This window comes from Bombyx mori, chromosome 11, assembly GCF_030269925.1.
Source record: "Bombyx mori chromosome 11, ASM3026992v2".
Classification (NCBI taxonomy): Eukaryota; Metazoa; Arthropoda; class Insecta; order Lepidoptera; family Bombycidae; genus Bombyx; species Bombyx mori.
The window spans coordinates 6745546-6771552 of record NC_085117.1 but is presented as its reverse complement, the minus strand read 5'-3'; the positions used below and the strand labels follow the sequence as shown (position 1 = coordinate 6771552).

The 26007-nt window shown below is 38.5% G+C and overlaps 2 protein-coding genes across 5 annotated transcripts in view; one reads left to right on the top strand and one right to left on the bottom strand.

The window, feature by feature from the left end:
• The window catches only part of LOC101738927 (xylose isomerase), a 6591-nt gene extending 2265 nt beyond the window's left edge, over positions 1-4326 (top strand). The window contains exons 5-9 of one of the 3 annotated variants that reach the window (XM_021346673.3): positions 119-337; positions 1045-1138; positions 2010-2174; positions 2889-2974; positions 3740-4326. In XM_021346673.3, the coding sequence (XP_021202348.1) occupies positions 119-337; positions 1045-1138; positions 2010-2174; positions 2889-2974; positions 3740-3836 (661 nt within the window). In that variant the 3' untranslated portion in view covers positions 3837-4326. Of the gene's footprint in view, positions 1-118; positions 338-1044; positions 1139-2009; positions 2175-2888; positions 2975-3725 lie in introns of all 3 variants that reach the window. The other 2 variants (XM_021346674.3, XM_004924155.5) reach the window with 2 other exon arrangements.
• LOC101744022 (uridine-cytidine kinase-like 1) lies at positions 4305-26007 on the bottom strand. 2 transcript variants are annotated; one of them, XM_004924106.5, is made up of 12 exons: positions 25844-26007; positions 19723-19847; positions 16311-16490; positions 15497-15603; positions 15161-15331; positions 14358-14494; positions 13694-13880; positions 13298-13387; positions 12642-12801; positions 12107-12252; positions 11592-11789; positions 4305-10867 (listed from the first exon to the last, which is right to left on the bottom strand). In XM_004924106.5, exons 1-12 carry the CDS (start codon positions 25894-25896, stop codon positions 10751-10753), a joined length of 1671 nt encoding a protein of 556 aa, XP_004924163.1. In that variant the 5' UTR covers positions 25897-26007; the 3' UTR covers positions 4305-10750. The 2 variants fall into 2 exon arrangements, with proteins under 2 accessions (XP_004924163.1, XP_012544158.1); XM_012688704.4 differs by lacking the exon at positions 25844-26007 and adding an exon at positions 25454-25778.

Here is a 26007-nt window from a genome sequence, read left to right as displayed (position 1 = left end):
TTTTACATAAAAATTTATAAAAACTAATAAGCCAAGTTCCCTTTCTTATGAAAAGACATTTTCGATATTATAAAACTTGAAAATTCAGTGCCATCTAATAAAAATTCTATCATTACAGATGTCAACTATTAATGATGCCGTATTACAATTCTAATATGCACACAAACGACGGCTGTACGTACCACAGCTGGCAACACAGACAATGGCGCGAAACCGAAATGATAAATATGTACATGTGGGATGTGACCAGCTGTTTGTATTTCCTAAAACATTACAATTTAGATCGTTATTACAAAGTTTGTTCGCCGCCCGGACACCACATGTACATGGCTAATGTGTATGTATTTTAGTCTACCTTAGAGCTAGATAAAATATTATGCGTGTCTTCCACGCGCGATTGGAGTTTGCTCTGTGGGGTTATCATTGAACATACATAGGAAATGGTAGTAACTAAACGCATCTCTTATAATATTGAAATGATGTTAATGCATTCGTATTTATGTGTACTTTGTGTGTAAATGACTTTAAATTCCGTTACATCTATACGTTTAAAAAATTTTCATATTGCGGGACAGACAAGCTTACCGTCTTGCGAACTAGATGGCGCTTCTAACTCAAAAGTAGTTATAAGTTGACTTTGATCGTTCTTTCCTTGAGCTCAGTTTTTTTTTATTTATTGCTTAGATGGGTGGACGAGCTCACAGTCCACCTGGTGATAAGTGGTTACTGGAGCTCATAGAAATCTACAACGTAAATGCGCTACCCACATTGAGATATAAGTTCTAAGGTCTCAGTATAGTTACAAAGGCTGCCCCACCCTACAAACCGAAACGCAGTACTGCTTCACGGCAAAAATAGGCCGCACGGACTCACAAGAAGTCCTACCATCAGTTTATAATCGTAAATCATCATAAATCACAGCATGAGTTATTTCTGCCGCTTTGATATCTTCCGTATAATACACATAGTTATGAATGAATAATTCTTTAGGTATCGCTGAGACGGTAAATATCTTTGATATAAAATACAGTTCTGGTGTTTCAGATACAACATGCTAGGAGGGGTGTTTGTTACGAATGCGGTCGATCAGTGCGATAGCAGGCGGCTCACACTCATGATGAAGTTGATTGTCGAACAGGTATATTAACAAACATAGAGATATTATAAATTGTCTATGAATAGTTTTTACAGTGTACATATCTCGGTCAGACTCTAGACCAGTGTTTCCCAAACCTTTTTTTCGCCATGCCCCACTGTAACATTTCTAAAATTTTTATGCGCCCCCATAGATAGTTTTGAACATTAAAAAATTGATTTGTTCACTTAAGAAACATAAATGATAGGTTTTAGGAAGAAATCACTATGAAATTGTTATAAAAACACAGTGAGTATATTTCAAAAGATATAATAAAAAACTGAAATTCAATTTCAAAATAATTTTAATACAGATTTTCTATATTCATTTAGTGCGATTGTCCCCCCTTAATTATCAAATTGCCCCCATGTGAGGCGTGGGCCCCGCGTTGGGAAACACCACTATAGATGACAGTTTATTTTTGTATACAGGGTGTGCATTCATTTTCCCTAAAAAATTAGATTGTTTTTCTAATGTACCAAATACTCGTAGTTAATTGAGCTATCGTGCCGCCCCTGCCGCGGGACGCGACCCCTAGCCTCGATGCTTTTGTTTAAGGGATCTCGTGTGACTGTTTCACGGCAGAAATATGCGACATTAAAATGCCAATGTACTATACTATTTTATTCTATTAATGTGAGGGTAGGCTCAGATTGACCCCTAAACAATCTTCGATAAACGACGTTCCCAAGAAGGTAGAAAGAATATTTTCGTTCTGCACTGGATAAAGGCTAATAGCTCATTTCCTAAGATACCGATTGTCCTACTGCTATAAGCGGCTACGAATTTACAACGGCTCGGAGAAATACTTCAGTTGCTTTCATTTCTCTTGTCTGAATAAGTGTGTGGATACCGGACGGAGTTCCATTCCCAGGGCACGCCGCTTCCCGGAGGTATCAACCTGAAGCTGTCGCCCCGCCGGGACGGCGACCTACGGGACTACGTCACGACATACGTTAAATACGTCGATGCCATGGCGAGGGCTCTACGATTCGCTTGCAGTTTGATTTCTGAACAGATACTGTCGAAACATTTGCAGGTAATTATAAGATTTTGTAAAGAATTGATAGTAGGGGAATGGTAAGGGTATGGGAGATGCTTATGTCCAGTAGTGGACGACTGTGGGCTGATGATGATGATAGTAGGGATTGAAGCCGTCTTAGCTTACTGTTGCTAGGACCTCTTGTGGGTGCGCACGGGTTGACACCGCCACCACCCCGCCTATTTCTGCCGTGAAACAGTATTACTTCGTAGTAGTTTCGGTTTGAAGGGCGGGATAGCCGTTGTAATTATGCTGAGACCATAGAACTCATATCTAAAAAAAAAGGTGGGTGGCGGCTTTTACGTTGTAGATGTCTATGGTCTCCGGTAATCACTTGACATCAGGTGGGCCGTGAGCTCATCCAACCATCAAAGCCATTCATCAAATAAAATAAAAAAAATGATAAGACGTCTGGTGTGCTAGCGTCGGGTCTGCGCCGGTGTTCGAATCCCACAACACGATACACAGTTTAATGAAATACCTTTTGAACTCATAAATGACTTTGGCAATGAAGGAATAATATCGTATAAAAAAAATCAAATCGGTAATTAATAGAATTTGTGTAATTGCTGGTGGTGCCTTTTGTGGGTCCGCATGGGTAGGTTCCCCGCCTATTTCTGTCGCGAAGTAGTGATGCGTTGTGATGTATGTACTGGGATCCCACAACTAGTGTGTCTGTGCGTCCGCACTGATGTATGTGTTCGCGGACAGCAACGGTACACGTCGTACTACAGCGGTTTCGGTTCCCGGCTCGTGAGCAGCGACGTCTCCATGGAGGAGTGTGAGGAATATCTGAAGTAAGTTCCTGATCGTAAATACTCAACTGCTATCAAGAATCCTTGCTGTACACAGTATTTTTAATTGCTAAACAAGCTCACTGCTGTCATATTGTTAAGACTGACTGACTGTTGTAGTGTAGTAGTTAGCGGCCCTGACTGACTCTTGCGCCGAGGGTCGTGGGTTTTTTATTATTATTTATTTATTGCTTCGATGGGTGAACGAGCTCACAGCCCAACTGGTGTTAAGTGGTTATCGGAGCACATAGACATGTACGACGTAAATGTCACCACTCACCTTGAGGCATAAGTTTTAAGTCTCAGTTTTTACAGTACAACGGCTGCCCCGCCCTTCAAACCGAAACGCATTACTGCTGCACGGCAGAAATAGGCAGAGTGATGGTACAAGACGTCCCATACCAGCGATTTCCATATCGGGCCAACATTGGTGTGATGAACAGGCTTGTTAGCTCTTTGTCTGGGTGTTTACTATCTATATGTGTATTTAGTTAAAAGTAAATAAGTATTGATGCGTGTCAGTATGGTAGCCATAGCACAAGGAATCCTAATTCGGGTCAGATGACCGTGCGTGATTTGTTCCAACTTATATTAATAAAAAAGAGATTAACCGCAATACTGCTTTCACATCAGAAATAGGTTAGATGTTGCCCATTGGTGCAGACTCGAAGCAGTTCCATGTGTCAGGGAACTGGGCTGGGTGGGGCAAGGAAGGCCAGGCCATGGTTTTGGACTCACATCAGCACAATTATAGTTCGAATGTTCCAGGAAGAGCCAGGGGTCCCGGGGGGATGCGCCGCCCTCCCAGGGCGAACACTTGGAGCTGACGCTACAGCGGTACCTGGATACTTGCGACCGAATCTGATGAAGACTGGGAACTAAACCAATTTTTTGTTTTATAAAGACCCATCATCCGTAATAAACGATTTGTGAATGTTTCGGTAAATCTTTAGTATTTCATCATTTTGTAATGATAGACGTAATGTTTTGTGAATTGATACTTCTAAAAACTAGTAAATATCTTTTGTGTTTTTCCCTTCCTAACCGCTGCTAGTCTAAGATACTATTCCAACTACTCACGGACGGGTAGATGAGCTCACGGGCTCAACCTGAGAGCATTGCTACTGGCCTTAGCGAGAGCGGAATTTACCACCGGATTGGAATGGTGATTGTCTGAGAAGATCCAGCGAGAAACTCAGTGTGTTCTCTTTTGTCATTATTGGTTAATTTCTTCGATTCGCGTGTCGTTCAGCCAACAACAACGTGCTTGTGAAACTTGTAGGTTTTCAGCAGACTAAGTATCAATTACCAGTTTAAAAAAGTAATAAACCAATTCAAATTTTCAACACATTTTATTTTCTCGTTCATTTTTTTTTTGGTTTTTTATCTTCATTCGTTTACAGCGATTATATATATATAATTTACCTACAAACGTTACATTGTACATATTAATTGTGCAAAAGAATACATTTAGGTGTTATTATGGCAACACTGCATAGACTACTAAAGGGCATACAGAAAGAAAAAAAAACGGTTAAAGGTTTCGTTGAGAATATGGCAAAAATCTGCATTACCATATTACTTGAAATTAAAGAAAAAGTTTTTCGTTTGTTAATTTATATGTAGGCATTGCTGATTACTATTTCATTTCTAATGCTTTTCTTGTTTTATTTACGACATATAGGAAAACTTAAAACTTAAATATAATAATTAGGTACGTATCTTTATTACAACAAACAGTATTGCCATTTTAACACTCGGTGTAATTCATTACAAATTAGTACTTTTACGGGCAAAGATTACAATAACATACAGCCATCTTAATTTTAGTAAATATTTTAAATTCCGAGTGTGACCAGCACTGGAAACGGAATTCAACATTGGTAAAAACTCGAGCACAATTCTGTATTTAAATATTATACGTTATCGAAGACACCGGTTACGTGAGGAAATGCATTAAAAGGCGTATCGGGGTTGCTAGAATGGAAAATTAAAAACATCGACAACTTAAAATTACTGTATACAAATGCTGTTACATAAATAAAACTTAAAAAATAATAGTAATTAGTATCCAATAATAAAATTAATTAACATAAAAAGGATAAAGCGAGGTTTTAAATTTGACAACTATTAATTTTCTAATATATACAGAAAATTGAATTTAGGAATTACGTAAAAACGAACATCTAATACTGAACGATAGAGATAAAAATAATTGTTATTAACTACGCACGGACCGGCGATTGTTGTTCAAAATACATAAAATCGAATCTATTCTATTACCAATTAAGAGCGGTTTTCGTATGAGCAGACTTCCGAGCATTTGTTACAGACTATTATATTGTATACTTTTTGGTATGGTATAAACATGTGATGAGACGAAATGACAATAAGGTTGTTAAGAGAGTTTTAACTTTGAATGGGGAAGGTTTTAGAGGAAGAGGTTGGCTTAAGGCCAGATAGAGGAAGGCTTAAGAAGAAATAGGTAGATTGCGTGAAAGACGATATGTGTAAGAGGGGAGTGAGCGAAGAAATTGTATGGAAAGAGAAAACATGTTGCGCCGCCCCAGGTGACTGGGAGAAGGGCAGGAGAATGAAGATATACTGTATATTTTTTATCTCTAGGTTTCAGGAAGACTGGGCAGGGCGATTTCGCAGTCGCATACAAATGCTACGAATGTGTGAAACGATGTGAACGTAAAGAAAAAAATTGAGTATGAATTGATTTATTTTGCCCGTCTTGTGATTCTTTAGGAATTTACAACATTGTACGCCACGGTTTTTTATTATTATTAGAATAAATACTATTATTTAATAATTTAAATTTAATGATTTATTAATAACTTTTAAAAAATATATATTTGAAATTGCAATCGCTTGGGATACAATTGAATAAATCGAGATTAGGTCAGATGAGATAAAATGAAATGAAATGTAAGTAAAATGGCGGGAATTTAATGAGCCTTCAGTGGGATTTTCGAAAGAACTTCACAAGCCAAGTCACAGATACTAAACGTTTAACAAGCCACAATCGTTATGCGTTTTTTTTAGCTGAAGAATCATTCAATAAAAGAAAGCAGTTCATACGACTTAATTCCCAAATAGGCGTTCCCGCCAAAACGTCATCTCAATACACAGTAATAGCTTATCCATCCGGATATAACTAGAATAGCACAGGCTCCCAGCGAATAGGTAGGAAAAAATGTCTCTGGTTGGTTGTATGTAATAAATACACAAGAATGTTATAATATTCAAGCTCTATTCATTATCGATTTTAGTTAGTTACGAAACAAATGAAATCGATTTAAAAATAGTCGAATCAAACAAGATTAATTCCGGTTCGGTATTTTAACAACAATAGCCCGTTCGTGTAACGTCAGCATTCAGTTTTTCACATGAACAATAAGTATCCTACTAAAATTAAGGTTTAATTTCTATATGCGATATTGCGGCATCACCGTATCAGCTATCCCAATTGTTTTTGATTTGTAATGTTTCCCCATTTCAATTGTTTATTTGCGAATAAGCCTGATCGCTTTAAAACTATTCTTGTATTACGATTCGAAGATAAAATGCGTAGGTCCTAATCAGTACGGTGTTTACACATTATAATATAAAAAAAAAAACATTTATGTACTTATACATAATATATTACACACAAACCTTACATACTATTATGTATTAAAACGCATTCACATTTAATTAGTTTATTTTACTAATGTTTTTAATGCACTGTAATAAAATAATTTATTTCATGTAGTTATAGTTAACTGTCATTTTGACTGGCTTGCCTGTTTTTTTAAACAATAATCGTTTAGTTGTTGAAAAAACCTGTTTTAAGATTTATACGTTATTTGTCGTCCTTTCCTATGGATTTTTTTGGAAATTGTGGAAATATTGAAGTGAAGATAATGTATGGATGCATTAAACCACCACAACAAAATATTTGAGGCATTTCAACGTTCTTTTCATTCAAATTTCATTCGGTCCTCATGCTCAATAGTTACAGATTAAAAAACATTTTTTGTTTGTTTATAATCTGTGAACATGCTAATAATTACACGGTTAAGTATTTCATTCACTATAAGTAAGTACTTTTTGAGATACATTCACCGACACATGTACTGCTATGGAAGCGTGTGCATTGTGAAGAATTATAAATCAATAAAATATACATCAATTATTCTTTGGCTATCTTTTCACTTACGCCTTTGACGAGGCTTGACTATACAGGAACACTCAATTTATTAAATCTGAGGACATTTAAGCGGACAGTCGAGCGAGTACCAGTGTTACGATTCGGTACGGCTCAATAAATACACACGTAATAGGACTGAAGGACCCTTTTTAGTCTAGAAAATTTAATAATTCTCGGCGGGTGACGTCATTTGAGGTCTAAACACACAACAGACTGACCATAGATTATACACATACAATGTGAATGTAATGCGTTGTGTTTGTGGTTTTCATTTTGACGGGTAGACTGATAAAAATGTTAGAGTTAGTCCATTTGATTTACACATTTTAATATAAATCATTAATATTTCACAAAAACTAAGTGAGTAAACGATAATAATCTTAGCTTAATTAACTATTGTTTTAAATTAATTTTTTTGCTTATTGCTGTCCGGTAGGCTATGCACGTGAACAGTAGAAATATCAATATGGTTAATCTTGGACAATTATACACAAGCATTACATCTTTGTGCATACAAATCACCGATCCCCAGATAAAATGATAATTATTAATTTATCTGTCACATTATGAGATTTGAATGGTTCCTTGTGACAGTTATGGACCCAGGATTAAATTCAGCCACGTCAAACATAACCTAAAAAAAATTACATAAATTATTTTTTATACGTCTACTTTAAATATAATAATTTAATACATTTCTGAGATCTAATTCGGAGCTTAACAGTATGAAAATTAATGTCAGTTTTGAATTCTTTAACTGCCTATATCTCTGTATAAAAACATTTTCATATTATAAAAAAGCTAGGTACCATGGCTTATGGCTATATTAAAAGCTCCATACGTTATAAAAGTTTTCAATGTCGTTAATAATAACAATCTTTATGAACGTCTCAAATTAGTGAAGAAAAATATCAAAATAATTCCACTTGTTCTAATTTTGTTTTTCTTCACAAACTATTTAATTTATATTCCTATTACAAACATGAATGTCTCTGATTAATTCTGAAAGTTATATATTTTTTTTAAATTAAATTTTAACTACACACCTCCATAGCAGCATGCGAGTACACACACAAACACACAGACAAACGCTTTACTAATAATACACGAATTAAATACGAAGACGATTTATCGTCTCGATTAGAAACAAGTCTTGTATCGATAATACGAATCGATTATTTATGTTTTCAATCGTAAAGGTATTTTTCATTAATACATGTCCTTTGTAACATATCGTATCGTCTCTGATGGATCTGTCGATTATTTTAAAAAGAAAGAACGCGACTTGATCATGAATTTTCTAAATTTAGAGTTATCAATAATGATGTCGATCTAAAATAATTGTTTAAATCGATTATCAGTTGACTCGGATATAAAATTTTAATTTAATTTAAGTCATATACATATAAGTACAATCGACAAGAAAGCTGATTCTAATAGCTTTAATATTAAGTAATAAATTTAAAAAGACCTAATAAATTAATTTAAGCCACGTAGAAAGTACAAAAGCAAATACTTTTTCGGAATCATTTCACAAGACTATGATGACGTGAGATTTCAAAAGCAAGGCAATTGAATAAATCATATTACACTAATCTTTTTGGACTGCACGCAATGTACTTCGACCATTTGTCTCTCGGGTCAACGATCTACTGCGACCCGAGCTTTTCAAGTCGCGTAATATTCCTAGAACGTATGAGTACTTTTTAACTTGACAACATTTAACACTAATCATACAAAAACACTGGTACCTATTTCTACCATAGCGGGTAGATAACGGTATACGACAAGACGTATTATTAAAAATAAATAAAAAAAAGTATATTAACTGTAGATTATACTCTATTCCAATTACGAAATCCCATGAGGCAGATGTTATTATTATGTTATTGTGTGTGTGAATTAATTGTATAATGATTTAGATTGATTGCGTATTTTTTAAATGATGTTTATGATCATTAACAAAAAAATTATTATTATTTCAAACTAGCTGACCCAGCAGACTTCGTAGTTCCTCAATCGATAAATAAAATACCTAAATTTCTGTATAAAATTAACTTAAAACAAACAAAAGGAATCCGTCCGACGGGGGACACATCAAAGGGAAAACAAAATTGCTATTTTTATTTAATTCCGAGCATTTTCATATTTATCCACCTTTTAAACCTTCTCTGGATTTCCATAAATAATTCAAGACCAAAATTAGCCAAATCGGTCCAGCCGTTCTCGAGTTTTAGCGAGACTAACGAACAGCAATTCATTTTTTTATATATAGAGATAGATAGATTATGCGAAACGCGAACAGTTACGTTCTAAATAGTGTCAAAAGGGACTTCGTAATTGGAATAGAGTATAATTGGTAAGAAAAAGTCATGAAGTCAAATGTGCAAAAGAGATAAGATGATACGTGCATTTTCAGTGCAAAAGTTCAAAATGGGTACAATTTGACCCGTCATGGTATGTTTAGTGTTAATAAATGTAGTTTTTTCTTTTTAAAGATTAACTTTCGCTTTGATTAGGCGCGCCGTGTGACTTAGAAGATAATGTTTTATCAAACTAATACACGTCGGTTGTGTAACCACCCGACGAATATAAGTTAATTCTATAGTTGATATCTCTCTTTGATAGCAATTAGGATTTTTTTTATTGCTTAGATGGGACGGACTCAGAGCCCACCTGGTGTTAAGTGGTTACTGGAGCCCATAGACATCTACAACGTAAATGCGCCACCCACCTTAAGCTATAAGTTTTAAAGTCTCTAGTATAGTTACAACGGCTGTCCCGCCCTTCAAAGCGAAACGCATTACTGCTTCACGGCAGAAATAGGCAGGGTAGTGGTACCTACCCGCACGGACTCACAAGAGGTCCTACCACCAGTAATCGAAAGTAAAACATCGGACGACTATAACTTTTCATTGTCCAAAAAAAAAACTAGACGATAAACATTTATAAGTTATAGTGTCTTTAAAACGAAAACTACTCAAAGCAAATGCACTTCTAAAAGTAGCAATCCGTGTCTCATGCTAGAGAGAAAGAGACAGACGTATTGAGGCATCCGTCTCGTTCGCACTCGCACTTCGAGAACATTCTAGGAACAGTTACAGGCAGGCGCTCATTGAGCACACTTGTACATTATATTTGGGGGCTCATTGACGATCACGAGACGTTGTCCGTGTGCTTAGTGCGAGTTTTTTAACTTTTCGATCACGTTAATTCAAATTTGTATGGAGTTAAATAGACAACTGGTTGGCTCTGCCTTTGGCATTGCTGACAGTAGGCGCTTACCAACAGGTGGGCCCTATGTTCCTCTGCCTGCAAAGGTTTTAGATTTAGGTACTATTTGTACGATTTAGCTAATATGTAATGTAATTTTTGTGCATAAAAAAAAAAAGTTGGAGCAGCGCCCCTAGCGGCAAACGGTGGGAACTATTCCAACTTCAAACAAATTAGAGTTAACTTTTACGCGATCGAGAACGTTAATAATCTCGCACTGAGCACTTGATGAGGTCATCGACTCACTGCATTCTCGAGTTTATGTTTAATTCTGAGTTGAGACGAGCAGTTCTGGTGCGAGCGAGTAGTCACTCGTCGTCGGCGGGCTCGGTGCCGAAATACCGGTCGCCGAAGTTGCCTATCCCGGGCAGCACGTAGAACTTCTCGTTGATCTCGGGATCCAGGGCCGACGTTACGATCTTTACCTGGGGAACAGATATTTACCATCTTTATATATATATTTCTTCTGTGCATGTGTTTGTTAGTGATCTCCTCCTAAATCAACAACCGCTGTGCCTTCACAGATAGGTAGGTATCATTTAAAAAAAATAATGAAATTAGCACGAGTAGTGGTCTCCCGGTAGTCGAAATTCAACTATAACTAATTGAAGTTACTAGAGGTCCCGCAGTAGTCGAAACTCGACTATAATTAATTGGAATTGTAAGTTTGTACACTATTATGATTGTATTTTATACTTCTATAATCACAAATTTCACCACGGCTACACTATAAAAAATATTAACAAAGACAAACAATATTTAATCTATTCTCAATTTGACAACAGACGTCAAGAACAAAAGTTTGACAATAAATAGTATGCATGCGTGTGTGCGTCAAATACATGGTATGTAGTGTGTGTAATGTTTTCTTTATTGATTTAATGTATCTTTTACGCATTATTTAAAAAAAATATTAGCATTGTGCACTTCTTTTCTATGTTCTCTATAAGTGTGGAAAATTTAATATTCCTCCGTCCGCGCAATTTTCGTTAAAAGGGATACAAAGTTTTTGCTTCACGTATTAATATATAGATAAGTTTGTACACTATTAAGATTCTACTGTTAAAGACTATTATACTTCTATAGTCACAGTTTTCGCCAGGACACTATAGACAAATATTAACAAAGACAAACAATATTGGGTGGTACCTGCGGGAAGGCGTAGGCGATGGAGTGCGCGCCCGCGTCCGCCATGAGCAGCGACACGAGGCTGATGCAGTGCTCCGGCACGTCGTGGTCCAGCAGCACGCGGATGGCCATGATGGCGGCCGCGCCCGTCGCCACCGTCGCGTCCATCAGGATCACGCGGTAGTCCTTGATGTCCTTGGGCAGCCGCAGGTAGTAGAGCTGCGGACCGGCGCACACGTCAATAGGAGCCACGCAGCCCCACCCGCACATACTTTACTGCTGGTAGGACCTCTTGTGAGTCCGCGCGGGTAGGTACCTCCTGCCCTGCCTATTTCTGCCGTGAAGCAGTAATGCGGTGTGGTTTGAAGGGTGGGGCAGCCGTTGTAATTATACTTGAGACCTTAGAACTTATGTCTCAAGGTGGGTGGCGCATTTACTTTGTAGATGTCTATGGGCTCCAGTTACCACTTAACACTAGGAGGGCTGTGAGCTCGTCCACCCATAAAGCAATAAAAAAAAGAAGGCGGGGCGCGCACCTCGGGCTCGTCCGTGAGCTGGTTGGTCTGGATGAGTATCTTCCCGATGCGGATGTCCTTGCACACGTCGCACACGGCCTGCTCCATGGTCTCACCGGCGCGCAGGATGGACACGCCACATATCTTCTCCACCTCGCACTTCCGACCTGGACGACAACTTCTATATAGACAAGCTGCTTCGGATGCAGCGAAAGTACTTCTGCAGGGTATTCATGCTCAGCATGTTTCATTAACGAGTTGCAGGTTGAATAATTTTTTTTGGTACACACCAAGAAAATTATCAGTGCTTATACGGTACCGCTAACATTTCGACCGGACGTGTCGAGGTATTGTTTGAACCATTTCAAACATGGTGGTGTATCATCATCAACCTACAGATATCCACTGCTGGATGTAGGACTTCCATTAAACATTCAGCGTGTCCAGGGTACAGGGTGCGTAGAACTACGTCCCCCGGAGCGGGGTGTCCACGGTGCACGGCGCGTAGGGCTGCCCCAACCTCCCCCCCCCAGCCCTATAGTCCCCTGACACCGACCGTGGTAGGCGATCCCCTGCGGCGTGTCCACGGTGCGCGGCGCGTAGGGCTGCAGCGACAGCGCGAACTCTATGACGAGGCGCATCAGGCGCTTAGAGTAGAATATGAACTCGTCCCGCGGCGTGTCCTTGTTGCGTATGAACGTGTGGAGCCCCTGCACCTGCGCCCGAGAAGGAATACATTCACTGAAACATTCTTTAATATAATTACACAATTATAAAACCATGAAGCTTTACGATGAATTCAAAATTGAACGATTTCGATTTTAAAGGCGCACCAGATGTGGCGGTCCCATACAATCGCTTTGATAGTGTCCATGAGCATTGGTGACCAATAACCTCAGTTCAGTTTTATGCTCTTTTGTCAGCCGAGCCAAGTATAAAAAAAAGAAGAAAAAAAATTGTTCCTTAAGTCCTAATCTATTATAGGTCTATTTCAGCTGTGAAGCAGTAATGCGTTTCGGTTTGAAGGATGGGGCAGCCGTTGTAACTATACTGATACTTTAGAACTTATATCTCAAGGTGGGTGGCGCATTTATATTGTAGATATCTACGGGCTCCAGTAACCACTTAGGTAAGCTGTGAGCTCATCCACCCAAAAAAACCGTTGAGTCCTGTATGGCTGCCTTGCATGGCCCCTAGTGACGTCACACGTACCTGCGGCGTGTTCTCGAGCACGTAGAGCGAGTCGGGCACGGGCTGGCCCACGTGCGCCACCGCCAGCTTCTCGCGCACCTTGAACCCGCGCTGGAACAACACGCACTCTCACACTTCCGATAATATAATAATATAAATGTTGAAAATGTCTCATCTCTTATACACAGCATTCTCTAATACAAGAGCAATCTGATTTAAAGATGAAAAATTAAGAAAACCACAATACTACACATCGAAAAGGAAGTTTCACGTCATTCGCGTGCAGCAAGATGCTACGCGCACCGTTTTTTCACTTAGCGACGCTTTTAAGTTAGTTTCCAGAAACACGGATCTTGGGGAACCAAAGTGTTTGATAGCTCATACTGTACAGGGGGGTTGGGGGGAGGGGGAACGTACCAGCTGCAGCTGCTTGTGCACGTGCTGCACGATGAGGTGGATGGCGACCTTGTTCTCCCCGCCGCGCGGCACGATGATGTCGGCGTGCGCCATGCACGGCGCGATGTAGTTCTGGTAGGCGGGCTTCACGTACGTCATGTACTGCTTCAGCACGCCCTCCAGCTCGCGCCCGCGCTGCACGATGTCCCTGCCGCACGCCGGACACATTCAAGCGCTTGCCCAGGTTGTGGGACCGAGTACGGAATCACCACCACCAGAAACGAGTGGCCGATGTCTCCAATGGTCATGTAGAAACTGTCCATTGGCACACGTAGTGTAACAGCCAATTGCCTTTTAGGCCCACCTCATGGTGAGTGGTTTCCGTCGCTCATGGACGTCAGCAATACCAGGGACAGAGCCAAGCCGCTGTCTACCGTTAAGTATTAACAAAAAACCCAATCAAAAAGTCATAAAGAGATCTGAATTAAAATCTGAATTTCGGAAAGAAAATTTTATAATAATAAGTCTGACATTTTTTCGCGTCCAGCTGAACACTATTTGATATCTCATCTTGTTTTGCTGTATGGTTAATTTAGCCCCATATGACGTCATAAGTTAGTAAAGACTGTCCGGTTCAAAGTTTGGCCTGTAGCCAAGACCGAGTGGCCTGTCTAAGAGCAGTCACCTGCGCAGTCTCCTGGCGAGCCGTATGTCGGCGTCCGTGTCCACGAACACCTTCATGTCCAGAAGCTTCAGCACCTCCGCGTTGTAGAAGGCCAGAATGCCTTCAAATATTATCACGTTCGCGCCGTACATTGTTTTCTGCGGACAGACATGAGGTTCTATGATTTCTAACTACCCTATTTCTACAAGGCGTGTCATTAAAGGAACCATTTTAGTAAATTTTAGACTGATCTCATCGCGTAGTATTTTACGGACCTTAAAGCGGAGCTGGTCATGGGTTCTTATTTATTTATTAAGTTGCACCAACAAAGTGATCATGAATACAAAACCTTGACCAATTGACAAAAGTTCATGGCAGATGTCACCTCAATTATAGGTGCAATCGACAGTGCATTAACAACAAAAATAAAATAAAAATATATATTTCGAACTAGGGTTCATGTTACGACCAGGTTTGCTCAATGTCCGAATGACGAATGTCTATACGTTTAAGTATAGACACATATACATATATCAATCTCTAGTTCCCGTAGAACAAGTAAACCTAGTTTTTGCGTTGATAATCGGTCGGCTATAGACCGATTTTCTTTTTAATCGATCCAAGAAATGTACTATTCGATTACAGCAGTCAATATATTGAAATTCTTAAGCTTTATAAGTCTGGGAGGAACATCGGGAAAACTTGATATCTCTGAGCTTCGCAACGCGCTCTAACGCATGCTCGTAAGTGGATGCCGTGACCGTGTGACCTGACAACGGGGCTCCCAAGGTAGGTAGGGCCTGCAAAAATGAATGCTCGCTCACAGTTCTATTCTCCCTCGCGTGCGTGACGTAGTTGTATATCGGAACTTCCACTTTCTTTCCCTCGCGAAGCCGCTGCAGCACGCTAACCAGCAACTCCATGTCGAAGGCGTCAGGGTGGTCGAAGTTATATTCGTTGAGGGCCGCCAGGTGGTGCTGTTTCTCGTTAAGTACCTGAAGGAGTTAAGGTTGCCTTTACATCGCTCTCCTTGGAGCTATGCTAAACAGCATCTACGTCAGCTCCGAAAGGTGCATTATGGTAAGTAGATGGGGGATCCTTTGCGTAATCTGTGGAGATATAGACGGGGTTCAACAGATTACTGTGCGTTCGAGACTCACTTTGTAAAATGAATCCATGCTGACGATAGTGACCCAGGGTATGTTGAGAGATTCTATGATTTTGGCAGCCACTGTCGTCTTGCCGGACGCACTCGCGCCGCATATACCTGTCAACGGAGTACACCAGCAGTCATATACAGTGTTTAGTGCATACACGGAGACAGAGACTAAGCTAGGTGGAAGCCACCACCCACCATGAGACCTGAGCTCAGAGTCTTCAGCAGAACGGCTGCCCCACCCTTCAAACTGGAATGCATGACTGCATTGCATCAGAAATAAGTAGGATGGCGGTACCTACCCCCATCCGTTTATAATACGTCCTAGCACGAGTAAGAACGCTAAATATATTTTTTCGGATTCGCAATTGGTATATTCTCTTACGTTTTAATTAGTAATTATTTCATATGAATCAGCTAATTACATTAAGATAAGCCTAGTTGTCATACGAGTATCAAATGAAATGAAAATTATTTGGACTCATTTATATATATTTTTTTTGATTGCTATTATGACTGGACGAGCTTACAGCCCACCTGGTTAAGTGATTACTGGAACCCATAGACATCTACAACGTAAATGCCGTCACCCACATTGAGATATGAGTTCTAAGGTCTCAGTATGGTTATCATATTGATATGCATTTGGGAACAGAGAAGTGTACCACGTACGAATGTGATCCACACATTTCTGCGTCTCTCTCGCACGGAATTTCATGGGCGTTGACGTCATTTAACACCGGGTTCCATTGTTAATTTTTTTTTACCCCCAAAGCTAAACTTCAAAAATTTTATTGAAGAGCATCAACAGTCCTTACCTATAAGAAAGGGTTCCACCTCCTGCCCCCCTGTACAGTTGTACCAGGGGGGTCTGCCGGCGGTGTATATAGTCCTTTTGTCAGCATGAAGAATGCTCTCGGCCGCTGTGCGTTTGTTTGACTGTGACATTGACGTTGTGCGGACGCGCCTCGCTCGCGGAGACTTCAGTATATTCGATCCTGTAAAATTATGGAACTATTGAGACAACCTTTAAGGTTATACCGAAGTTTTTTTAGGATTGAAGTATTACTGGTGGTCCGGATGCCTTTCCAGTTCCACCATGACAGGTGGGCGAGTAAAGAATCAGTCAGGAGGAGTGGGATTAGCTAACAGCTGATCGAACGCATCCGAAAGACAATTAACAACTCAAGAGCAGCTGCTTCGCGAATGAATCTACTACCAGATCGGAATCGCGACCCGTTCCGGCGAGAAACTCAGCGAGTGATGCATGGGTCAGGTTGCATGTCGAAGTTCCGGTTACCGGGGTCCTTAAGTTTGCTCCTAGTGTTAGAGCTGAAGGCGTCTAATGCAAGAGTTATTGGATCTGATGGAAATATATCGTTGTTTCGTTGTTCTGAAATGTTTAACAGATTTAAGTAAAGATCCGATAGAGCCCGTACAGGAATGTACTCTCGTCCTGCTCACCCCAGCCGCGAAGCAGTCGAGTATTTCGGTTCGTTGGACCGCCGTTGTAATAGATCTGAGACTCTTTGTATATAAACCGTTAATGGTATTAAAATATTTTAACTATCTTCGATTTACCCCGACTCGGAGAGATGATTAAAATTAATTTTACGTTTTTCGACACGTCGTCGGCGATTTCGACAACTGTATAGCATTCGACATGACAGATACAATATAATGACTAAACAAAAAAAATCGAGTTTAAACATTAGAATACTTTTATTTAAAAGCTCAACAATTTTAGTTTCCATTTAGACATCTTTTTCCCGGTTAGCCGACCGGACATCGATAACAAGCCAATCTGAAAAATTGTTTTACATACGTCGACGACTTTGCAACCTTCAACTACAATGTTAAGCATAATGGAAGAGAATTTCATCAAACTAACGCTTGTTGAGAGGTCAACATCCAAAGTTTGTCGACCTTGCGTACTGTATATTTTAAAGGAAAAATTATCTAAGTTTTAACATTTATTTCATGAGTAGAGTCAAAAGAACGCGGCTTTATAAGAAGTCAAGATACTTTTTCGGCAGAATTTAAACAAATTGAAATTTTATTTTGCGCGTTCTACTTGTTGCTTTGTAAGATGTGATTATTAAAATAATCAGTAAGTTTTCCTTAATCTAATTGAGGTGTACTTTAACAAACTAACATAAAATGAGCCTTGAGATTTTCTCCTGAACTTTCTAATCAAGAATAATGAAATATATTTTTCCTGCTAACAGTTTATATTCACAGTCTGATAATATAGCCTACTGACTTTCTCGCCGGATTTTCTCAGTGGGTCGCGTTTCCGATCCGGTAGTAGATTCTGCGAAGCACGGCTCTTGCTAGGGCCAGTGTTAGCAACACTCCGATTTGAGCCCCGTGAGCTCACCTACACGTCGAGGAGAAGCTGAAATAGCCTCTCAAGGCTATCAGCATAGGTAGGGGAAAAAAGGTAAAATAAATGCAGAAAGCGGGTAGAGCCGTGGTTTACATCGAGTCCCAAGTAAATAATAATTTAATAAGAATTAGTAAAAAATCAAGCAGCAATGAATGTGGCCTTCAAACAATGTATTTTAATGGTAAAAAATTCCCTACTCAGATTGAAGAGGACGGGTAAGAATGATCGCGTAACGAATTCCAGTGATCGCAGTTGGAATGATTAAGTCGGACCAAACCATCATTGATGTGTGAATGTTTCAGGGACGGCTTTATGCTACTATGAAGCAGTATATTTAAGCTTAATATAGTACGTTTCTTATTTAAAAAGCGTTTGGTAAACAATTAATAAATAAAAATTAGGCGTTTCAGTACTTCATAAATACAAAAAGAAAAATATATTAAAAGAATGCCGTATTTTTATGCGACTTTTACTAAATTAAAAAAAATTACTATATCAAAACAAAAGAGAAAATGTAATGCATAAAATGTATCTATATCTTGAGGAGGCAGTCATTATGGTAGAATTTCGAACACCGGGCGAATACCAGTTAAATGAAATTCAGAAGAAGGTGGTACCTATTCACGCAGTCTCATAAGTTGCGTCGCAATATAGCTTAGTTAAAAACATACTTTCGAACAGCGGACATCTTATCTATTACCCACGGACACTTAAGAATTCTGTTAACTTGCACATTATTATGGGTAATTAAACATTCTAATCAGTTATCCAACACGTATTATTTAATAAAAATAAAATCCTACTCAAATGTTAGCTGCATTATGCATAATGCGCTCCAATTAGCATGTCACCAGAAAAGTATTAAATTACTTTACAAAGACAATTAATTATAAAGATAACAGAACGATCGTTTTAATGGTCCAATGGACAATAACCCTGACTATTGAGGTTCCGGGTAAGGATTCTCCGTCGCGGTGTTTTTGTTCAACATATTTTGGCACAGGAAATCAGAGTGGACTTCTCTTCCGACCTTCATAATACGGAAAATAATTTTAAAAATACGCCATTGAAGGTAGAACTTTTCATGCGAATTATTTTTGAACTTTTCATATAATTTTAGTACTTAATAAACAGAGTTTGATTTCAGAGTTGCAGTAGCCAATTTCCAGAAATCAGCGCTCATCTACATTTAGTATAGATATTCGTTAGGTGCCATTGCGAATTTTCTCACAGGTTTACGCCAAATATGACCCGCTTTTAAGCTCGCGATTTTGTTAATGAAACTTTTCGCCAATACGCAAGTGCATCTTTCTTTACTAGTCCAGCAATGTAGACGAAAGAATGAAGAGCCGCAATGAACACGGACCCGACTCCCGTGGTGTGTGGTATCTACCGATGTCGTCACTTAATGCTCTTCTCCACCAGTTGCACATTCCCATTTTCCTCGGTTATTACGTCAACAGTATAAAAGCCTTTTCACCAAACGAAGTTTAGAAATTCTGTATCCATCTTTAGCTTCCACCATCATTGTTAACATGCATCAGACAATCAGATTTGTCTCTATACGGGAAAACGTAACGAAAAGATTTCAAATACCTTTTACTTATGAATATAGTTATCAAGTTTCGGACAACAATATAATGTAGATCTAGTTTTCATTTAACTAATAGAGAAACATAAACTTTATACTACCTAATTTTTAATAAGATGTAACAAAAAAATTCACTAACCTTTTTGCAACCCGATCTCTGTAGAACTTTTGTTAGGGCTACTTATTTCAAAATGAGACATATATTTTTTCGAGATCATCCAAAGGATTATTAAGACTAAGTAGAACTCACCGGTGGACGGAGGTCTGTATGGTCGCACGTTCGGTACAGTTGTGGGCGAGGCGGGAGCTCTGCTCGAGTAGTCTTCATCGTCAAGGAATACTTGTTCGCTTAACTCTAACGCTAATTCAGTGTCGCTGTACAAAATAAAAAAAAAAACAATTTTAATTGGGTATTAATGCGTTCGTAGGTCGTTTTTAACAGCTAATATGGTACGCTTGATGCTGAGCAATTCCTGGAGCACGCAGACACCGAATAAGATTGCAATGCATGATTACTCCGCATTGCCCAATTTACCCTAAGTCCACCCTCAGCCTCAAAATTCGGCAGTAAAAATTATGGATAAACAACAACAAAAACTGTTCGTTTTGACATCACGTCCTTTTTTAAGTTTCAAGCTTTGTTTGATAAGTTCTCAGCGATAGAAAGTAGTAGGGAGCATTTTTTTTTTCAAAATTCCCTAAACGACGGCAGTATTACAATAGATAAGCGTTTATAGCTGGCAGTATAAAAAAAAACTGCGTTAGCTTCGATCTTTGATTGCCTACCGGTCACCGTCCTCGTCAAACCCGTCGCTTGCGACGACGGGCTTTGTGAATTAACCCAGACACAGCCCACTGAGTTTCTCGCCGGATCTTCTCAGTGGGTCGCGTTTCCGATCCGGTGGTAGATTCTGTGAAGCACTGCTCTTGGTGGGGTCAGTGTTAGCATCACACCGGTTTGAGCCGCGTGAGCTCACCTACTAGTTAAGGTTACGCTGCAATAGCCTCTCAAGGTTATCGGCTTAGGTAAGAAAAAACGAAAAAAAAAACAAGATTGCCTTTCAAGGAAACAAGCTATTTGTCTTAATGCATCCACAGTTAGCCTTAGTGACAAAATCGAAAATGTATCTGTAAAACTGGTTACTCTTTCTAAACAATTTAAAAGCGGTATTGATTTGGGAGTGTCGAGTTTCTATACAACGTTTTTGGTCTTAAAAATCATAGTCAAAACATAGTCATCTATACCTTTGTTTTCAGTAAAATAACTTATTATTAATGTACATCTACTTAGCTATCTTCACATGCAAAACAAAAACATGTCGAGATACAACCAATGAATGAACAATGAGTGCAAATGTTGCCTCGTGAATACTTTTTTAACACAAGGTACAATTATATTTTAATAATACAATGTTGTTATCACCGTTCACATAACTAACTTCAACGAATATCCGTGCAGTGCCGCAGGATACAACGAGACATGACTATAGACACGATTGTAGACTTATCAATATAGGTATTGAAGTTTTTATTACCACGCAGACGAGTGTCAGTACCCACGTTGCTAAACGCTTTTTTCGTTGCTTAGATGGCTGGACGAACTCACAGCCCACCTGGTGTTAAGTGGTTATTGGAGCTCATAGACATCTACAACGTAAATGCGCCACCCTACTTGAGATAAGGTCTCAGTATAGTTACAACGCCTACCCCACCCTTCAAACCGAAATGCATTACTGCTTCACAGCAGAAACAGACAGGGTGGTGGTATCTACCCGTGCGAACTCACAAGAGGTCCTACCATCAGTATATATGCCTCCCCCATTCCCGATTAGCCGATCACCAAAAGCATCGGCGATCATTCTACTTCAAACGGGCCGTAAGCTTAGTCTGTCGGAAATCATAATACATAAATCGGATTAAAATTATTTAAGTAATTCACCACATTAAATAATATAATTATCGCCATAATGATAATGATATCAAGACGTAAACAATTATAATGATTTATGTTTTGATTGATTGCGTTTAGATAATATGCTGTAATAGTTCGTAATTAATTATTTACCAAATCATCTACAAAGATAGACTGGCGGACAGGCGACTAAAGAATATTAAACCTGATTATAATCTTCTCAAAGGCAACAAAGGCAGACATCACAACTCTGGAGATTAAGTTTGAAGATTTCACTGCATAATCTCTAATGTTTCTGATGCTTATATGGGTGGATGAGCTCACAGCCCACCTGGTGTTAAGGGGTTACTGGGGCCCATAGACATCTACGACGTAAATGCGCCACCCACCTTGAGATATAAGTTCTACGATCTCAGTATAGTTACAACGGCTGCCTCTACCCTTCAAACCGAAATGCATTACTGCTTCACGGCACAAAAAGGCAGGGCGGTGGTACTTACCCGTGCGGACTCACAAGAGGTCCTACCACCAGTAGATACTTTGGTAGTGGTCGTCAGTTAGTGACATTTCTTTTTTTACCTGCCTATTATTCCTAATAACCTGGAAGGGTTATGCTAGCTTCACCGCACGTGTACCTCACTGGGCTCATCCTGGGAGACTTTGCTAACAGTTAACGGCGCGACTTATCCTACGTATATTACACTAGACGCCTGCAATTGGATTCGTGAACCGCTGTCTAGACAGGCAAGCGACTATTGCATAAGACCAGTGTGCTTAGTGTGAGTTTTTTCACGTTCTCGATAGCGTAAAAGTTAACTCAAATTTGTATACAGTTGGAACAGCGCCCCTAGCGACAAACGTAGGCAAACGTTACCACTCCATACAAATTTGAGTTAACTTTTACGCTATCGAGAACGTTAAAAACACGGACTAAGCTCACAGACTGCACGTTTGTTCGCGTCAACGAGATCATATTCTACCGATATACTGACTTATTTACTTCTGAGTTAGACACTGGTGGTAGAAAATCTTGTGGGCCAGCATGGGTAATGACTACAACCACGCCTATTTCTGCCGCGTAGCACGCGTTGCGGTTTCGATTGATGCTGAATCAACTGATCACCCCCTGAGCGCTTAATCTAGGAGTTCAATGGACGTATTAACACTGACACGATTTTCATGACTATCTTCACTCAAATTGTTAAGAAAATTATAATATTAACCCTTAACCTGGATTAATCCAATAAAAATAACACAATTTAGTGTTCCCTGAACTATTACTTATATAAGAACAAGAGGATGAGTTTATTTTTGCCGCAAATGACTTAATGTGCCTAAATATTAAAAATAGAACACTTAAATAGTCTACTTATCAAATGTGAAACAAGGTTAGTATAAAATTAATTTAAGTTTCAAGTAATGAATTTTCATTATCAGGAGGTCATTACAATAATAATTGGAAGGCACATATCATTTTATCTATGAATTTATGAATAATGAATTACGTATGTAAGGCACAGATTACTATAAAAAATATTAGCTATTAGTGATTAAAGTGCATTGAACTTTCCTTGTTTACTTATTGTATTATGATTATGTGGTTGCAATTTTATGCAATTGCAATTGCTCAACAAAATGTAAGTGTCTGTTTAAAATAAAATTATACTAACGTTCAACCTATCTATAAGATCTAAAATCTAATCAATAATATTTAGGAATTACAATGAGTTTATCATGTTTTTATGAACAATTCACTACCTAGCTAAGGTTAAGTTGATAAATGTTAAGTGCAAAACACAAGATGTAGGAAAACAAAGGCCCAAAAATTTTTCTTAGAATGTGATACAGTCTAATACTTTAATGCATATTTCTTAGTAATTCTTTTAAATAAAAAAAAGTGTGTGTGTCCGCTCCGACGCACGACTGGAGTTTACTGGATATAAATATAAATTTGTGTCAGTTGAATACAGTAAAATATGGAAGTTACGTATTCTAGTGAGAATGATCCGGGAGTTGCGGAACACGTGGATGCGGTAATTAAGTAAGTCTATATAATTCACTTTTACAACTAATATATAAGTTGTCCATTCACTGATAGAAGGAATTGTTTATATTTAATAAGCTTTATTAATAAATGATTTGTAGCGGGTTATATTCGGGTATCAACCCACTAACAGTTGATACGTTCAGGAATCGAACCCGAACGGCGTCCGGCCACAAGCAAAACGATGTCGGTAAATTAAACGAAACAATACGAGAAATAGTTCTATATTACGACAACACGATACACTACAGATTATTAACAAATTAACGAGACACAAAACAAACGACTAACAAATATATGAAAATACAATAATGAGAGAAACGCGCGATCAGTACGAGGCTTTGTGGCGGACTGCCGGCGCAGCAGCCCGGCGTCACCTGCGATAACGCGGCCGCGCGTTGGCTCCTGATTGGCGCGCGCACGCATCACCATGGCCAATCAGGCGCATAACGCATTTCGTGTGACATGCTATACTCTCTAGTACGATTTTGGTCCCCATAATTTTCATACCCCGGGCCTATATATGTAAACCGATTCTTAAGGAGTAAACTCCAATAATAATTATTGGAGTTTACTCCTTAAGAGTAAATCGATTCTTACCAAAATCGTACTAGCATGTCACACGAAATGCGTTATGCGCCTGATTGGCTCCTGATTGCGTGATGCGTGCGCGCGCCAATCAGGAGCCAACGCGCGGCCGCGTTATTTATAATACAAGCCTAAGATAAAATTGAAAACTTTTTTCCGGTTTCATCTCACATTCATTGCTGATAATTCACATATTATATTAGTTTTCAGTCAAGGATGAATAAGAGTATTATTTGGCATTGTAAGAACTTACAATTAAACTTAAAAAATAGTTTTAATTTTGAGCATTTGTTACTTAGTTTGTGAATCACTAATCAGTTTACTAAAGTAATACTAATTTATGCATGCATTATAGGATGCGGTGTTTCACTGCCAAAACACAAGAACCAGTGGATAGGTGGATTGTTTGTTATCATTGGCAATGCAATAGAATATGGCATTCGAATGATTACTACAAATTAAATTTGAATTTTTTTATCAATCTGATTTTCTGTCACATTCTTTGCAGTCAGACTTATGCAGTGATCATCAACACTAAGAGGCATTTAAAGATAAAGTGTGACCTTTACCGTGCATTTCAATTGTAAAATTGACATGGGATTGGATCATTAAGCTGCTTTATTTATAGGTATAAAAAAATCCACCCACAAGATTAATTATTAAAAAATATATTTTAAAATATAATTATTGTCCCAATTCAACAATTGCCTTTGTAGGCAGACGGGCATACGGCCCACCTGATGGTGAGTGGTAACCGTCGCCCATGGACTTTAGCAATGCCAGGGGCAGAGCCAAGCCGCTGCCTACCTCAATTCCAATGACTAATCCTAATCTCATTTCCAATCTCATTTAATGGCCTAATCTCATTTCCAATGACAATTTTAGTTAAAGTTTATTAAGGTGAGAGATCTATTGTTTTTATTTTATTAAATAAATAAATAGGGCCTATCCAAAGAATGATATATATCATCTTCTAGAAGGAAGTCACCTTGTATTATCAAAATCAGGACATATTTGTTTTTGCCATTATCACTGGAAGTTTATCACATGATTTGTTATCGTATATGTATGATAGTTTAACTCAGCAAACTGATGTGCCAGTCACTTTTATCATTTCAAGGTTACATTTGTGTATTATTGTTAGTGTTCATTTTGACAGCACTTTGTATTTTTTTTAATTAATATAAATCTTTAATTCAGATTTGTTTATTTCAATTCATTTTATTTTATTTCAGGTCATTTTATGTGTTTATTTAAGAAATGGTTAAAATATTTGATACCATGTGAATAAAAAAGTATATTCATATCATTCTAATCTATTAATATTGCCTAAAACATGCCTATAATACAAAATGCCAAAATAAAAAAATTAAAAGCAATTCTAGAACACAAAGTTTTACAAACAGACTATAATAACGTTATTTTGGTATATCTTACGTATTGGCGATGACCAAATGTTCGACGTCCATGTCTTTACGGTTCCTGACCTTTCCAACGAATCGTATCGGGTAGGTAAGGCACGAGTCCTTACTGCAACACGTGTTTCAATGCACCGCAAACAGAATAAAACCAAATGCCAAAGTACTAAATAAAAAGTCTAAAAATAAAACAACAATGCGCACAGTGAGGTTATGAACGTCGGAAGTTAGAAAGGAAACATATAACAGTTAATTATTTCCACAAATAAAATATTAAGCACGCACTTGAAAACAACTCGACGAATCGACGATGACTAAGCTCAGGCAGAAATCGGATGAAGCGATTTTTTTTATTACACTGACCAGCTGTTCAAATAAACAATTCTTAAGGTTAAGACACTCGTTTTACCTATCAGAGCTGGCAGAGCTGGGCGTTTCGAATTTGTTCAATTTCCCAGCCATGGTTGCTGCCGCGTGGTCTTTAACTTTTTCTCAGAAAAATGTGTTAATATATTTCTATAAATTCACGTCTTGTTTGCACGTACGCAAATAAAGTGCAACTTTGACGTCTGT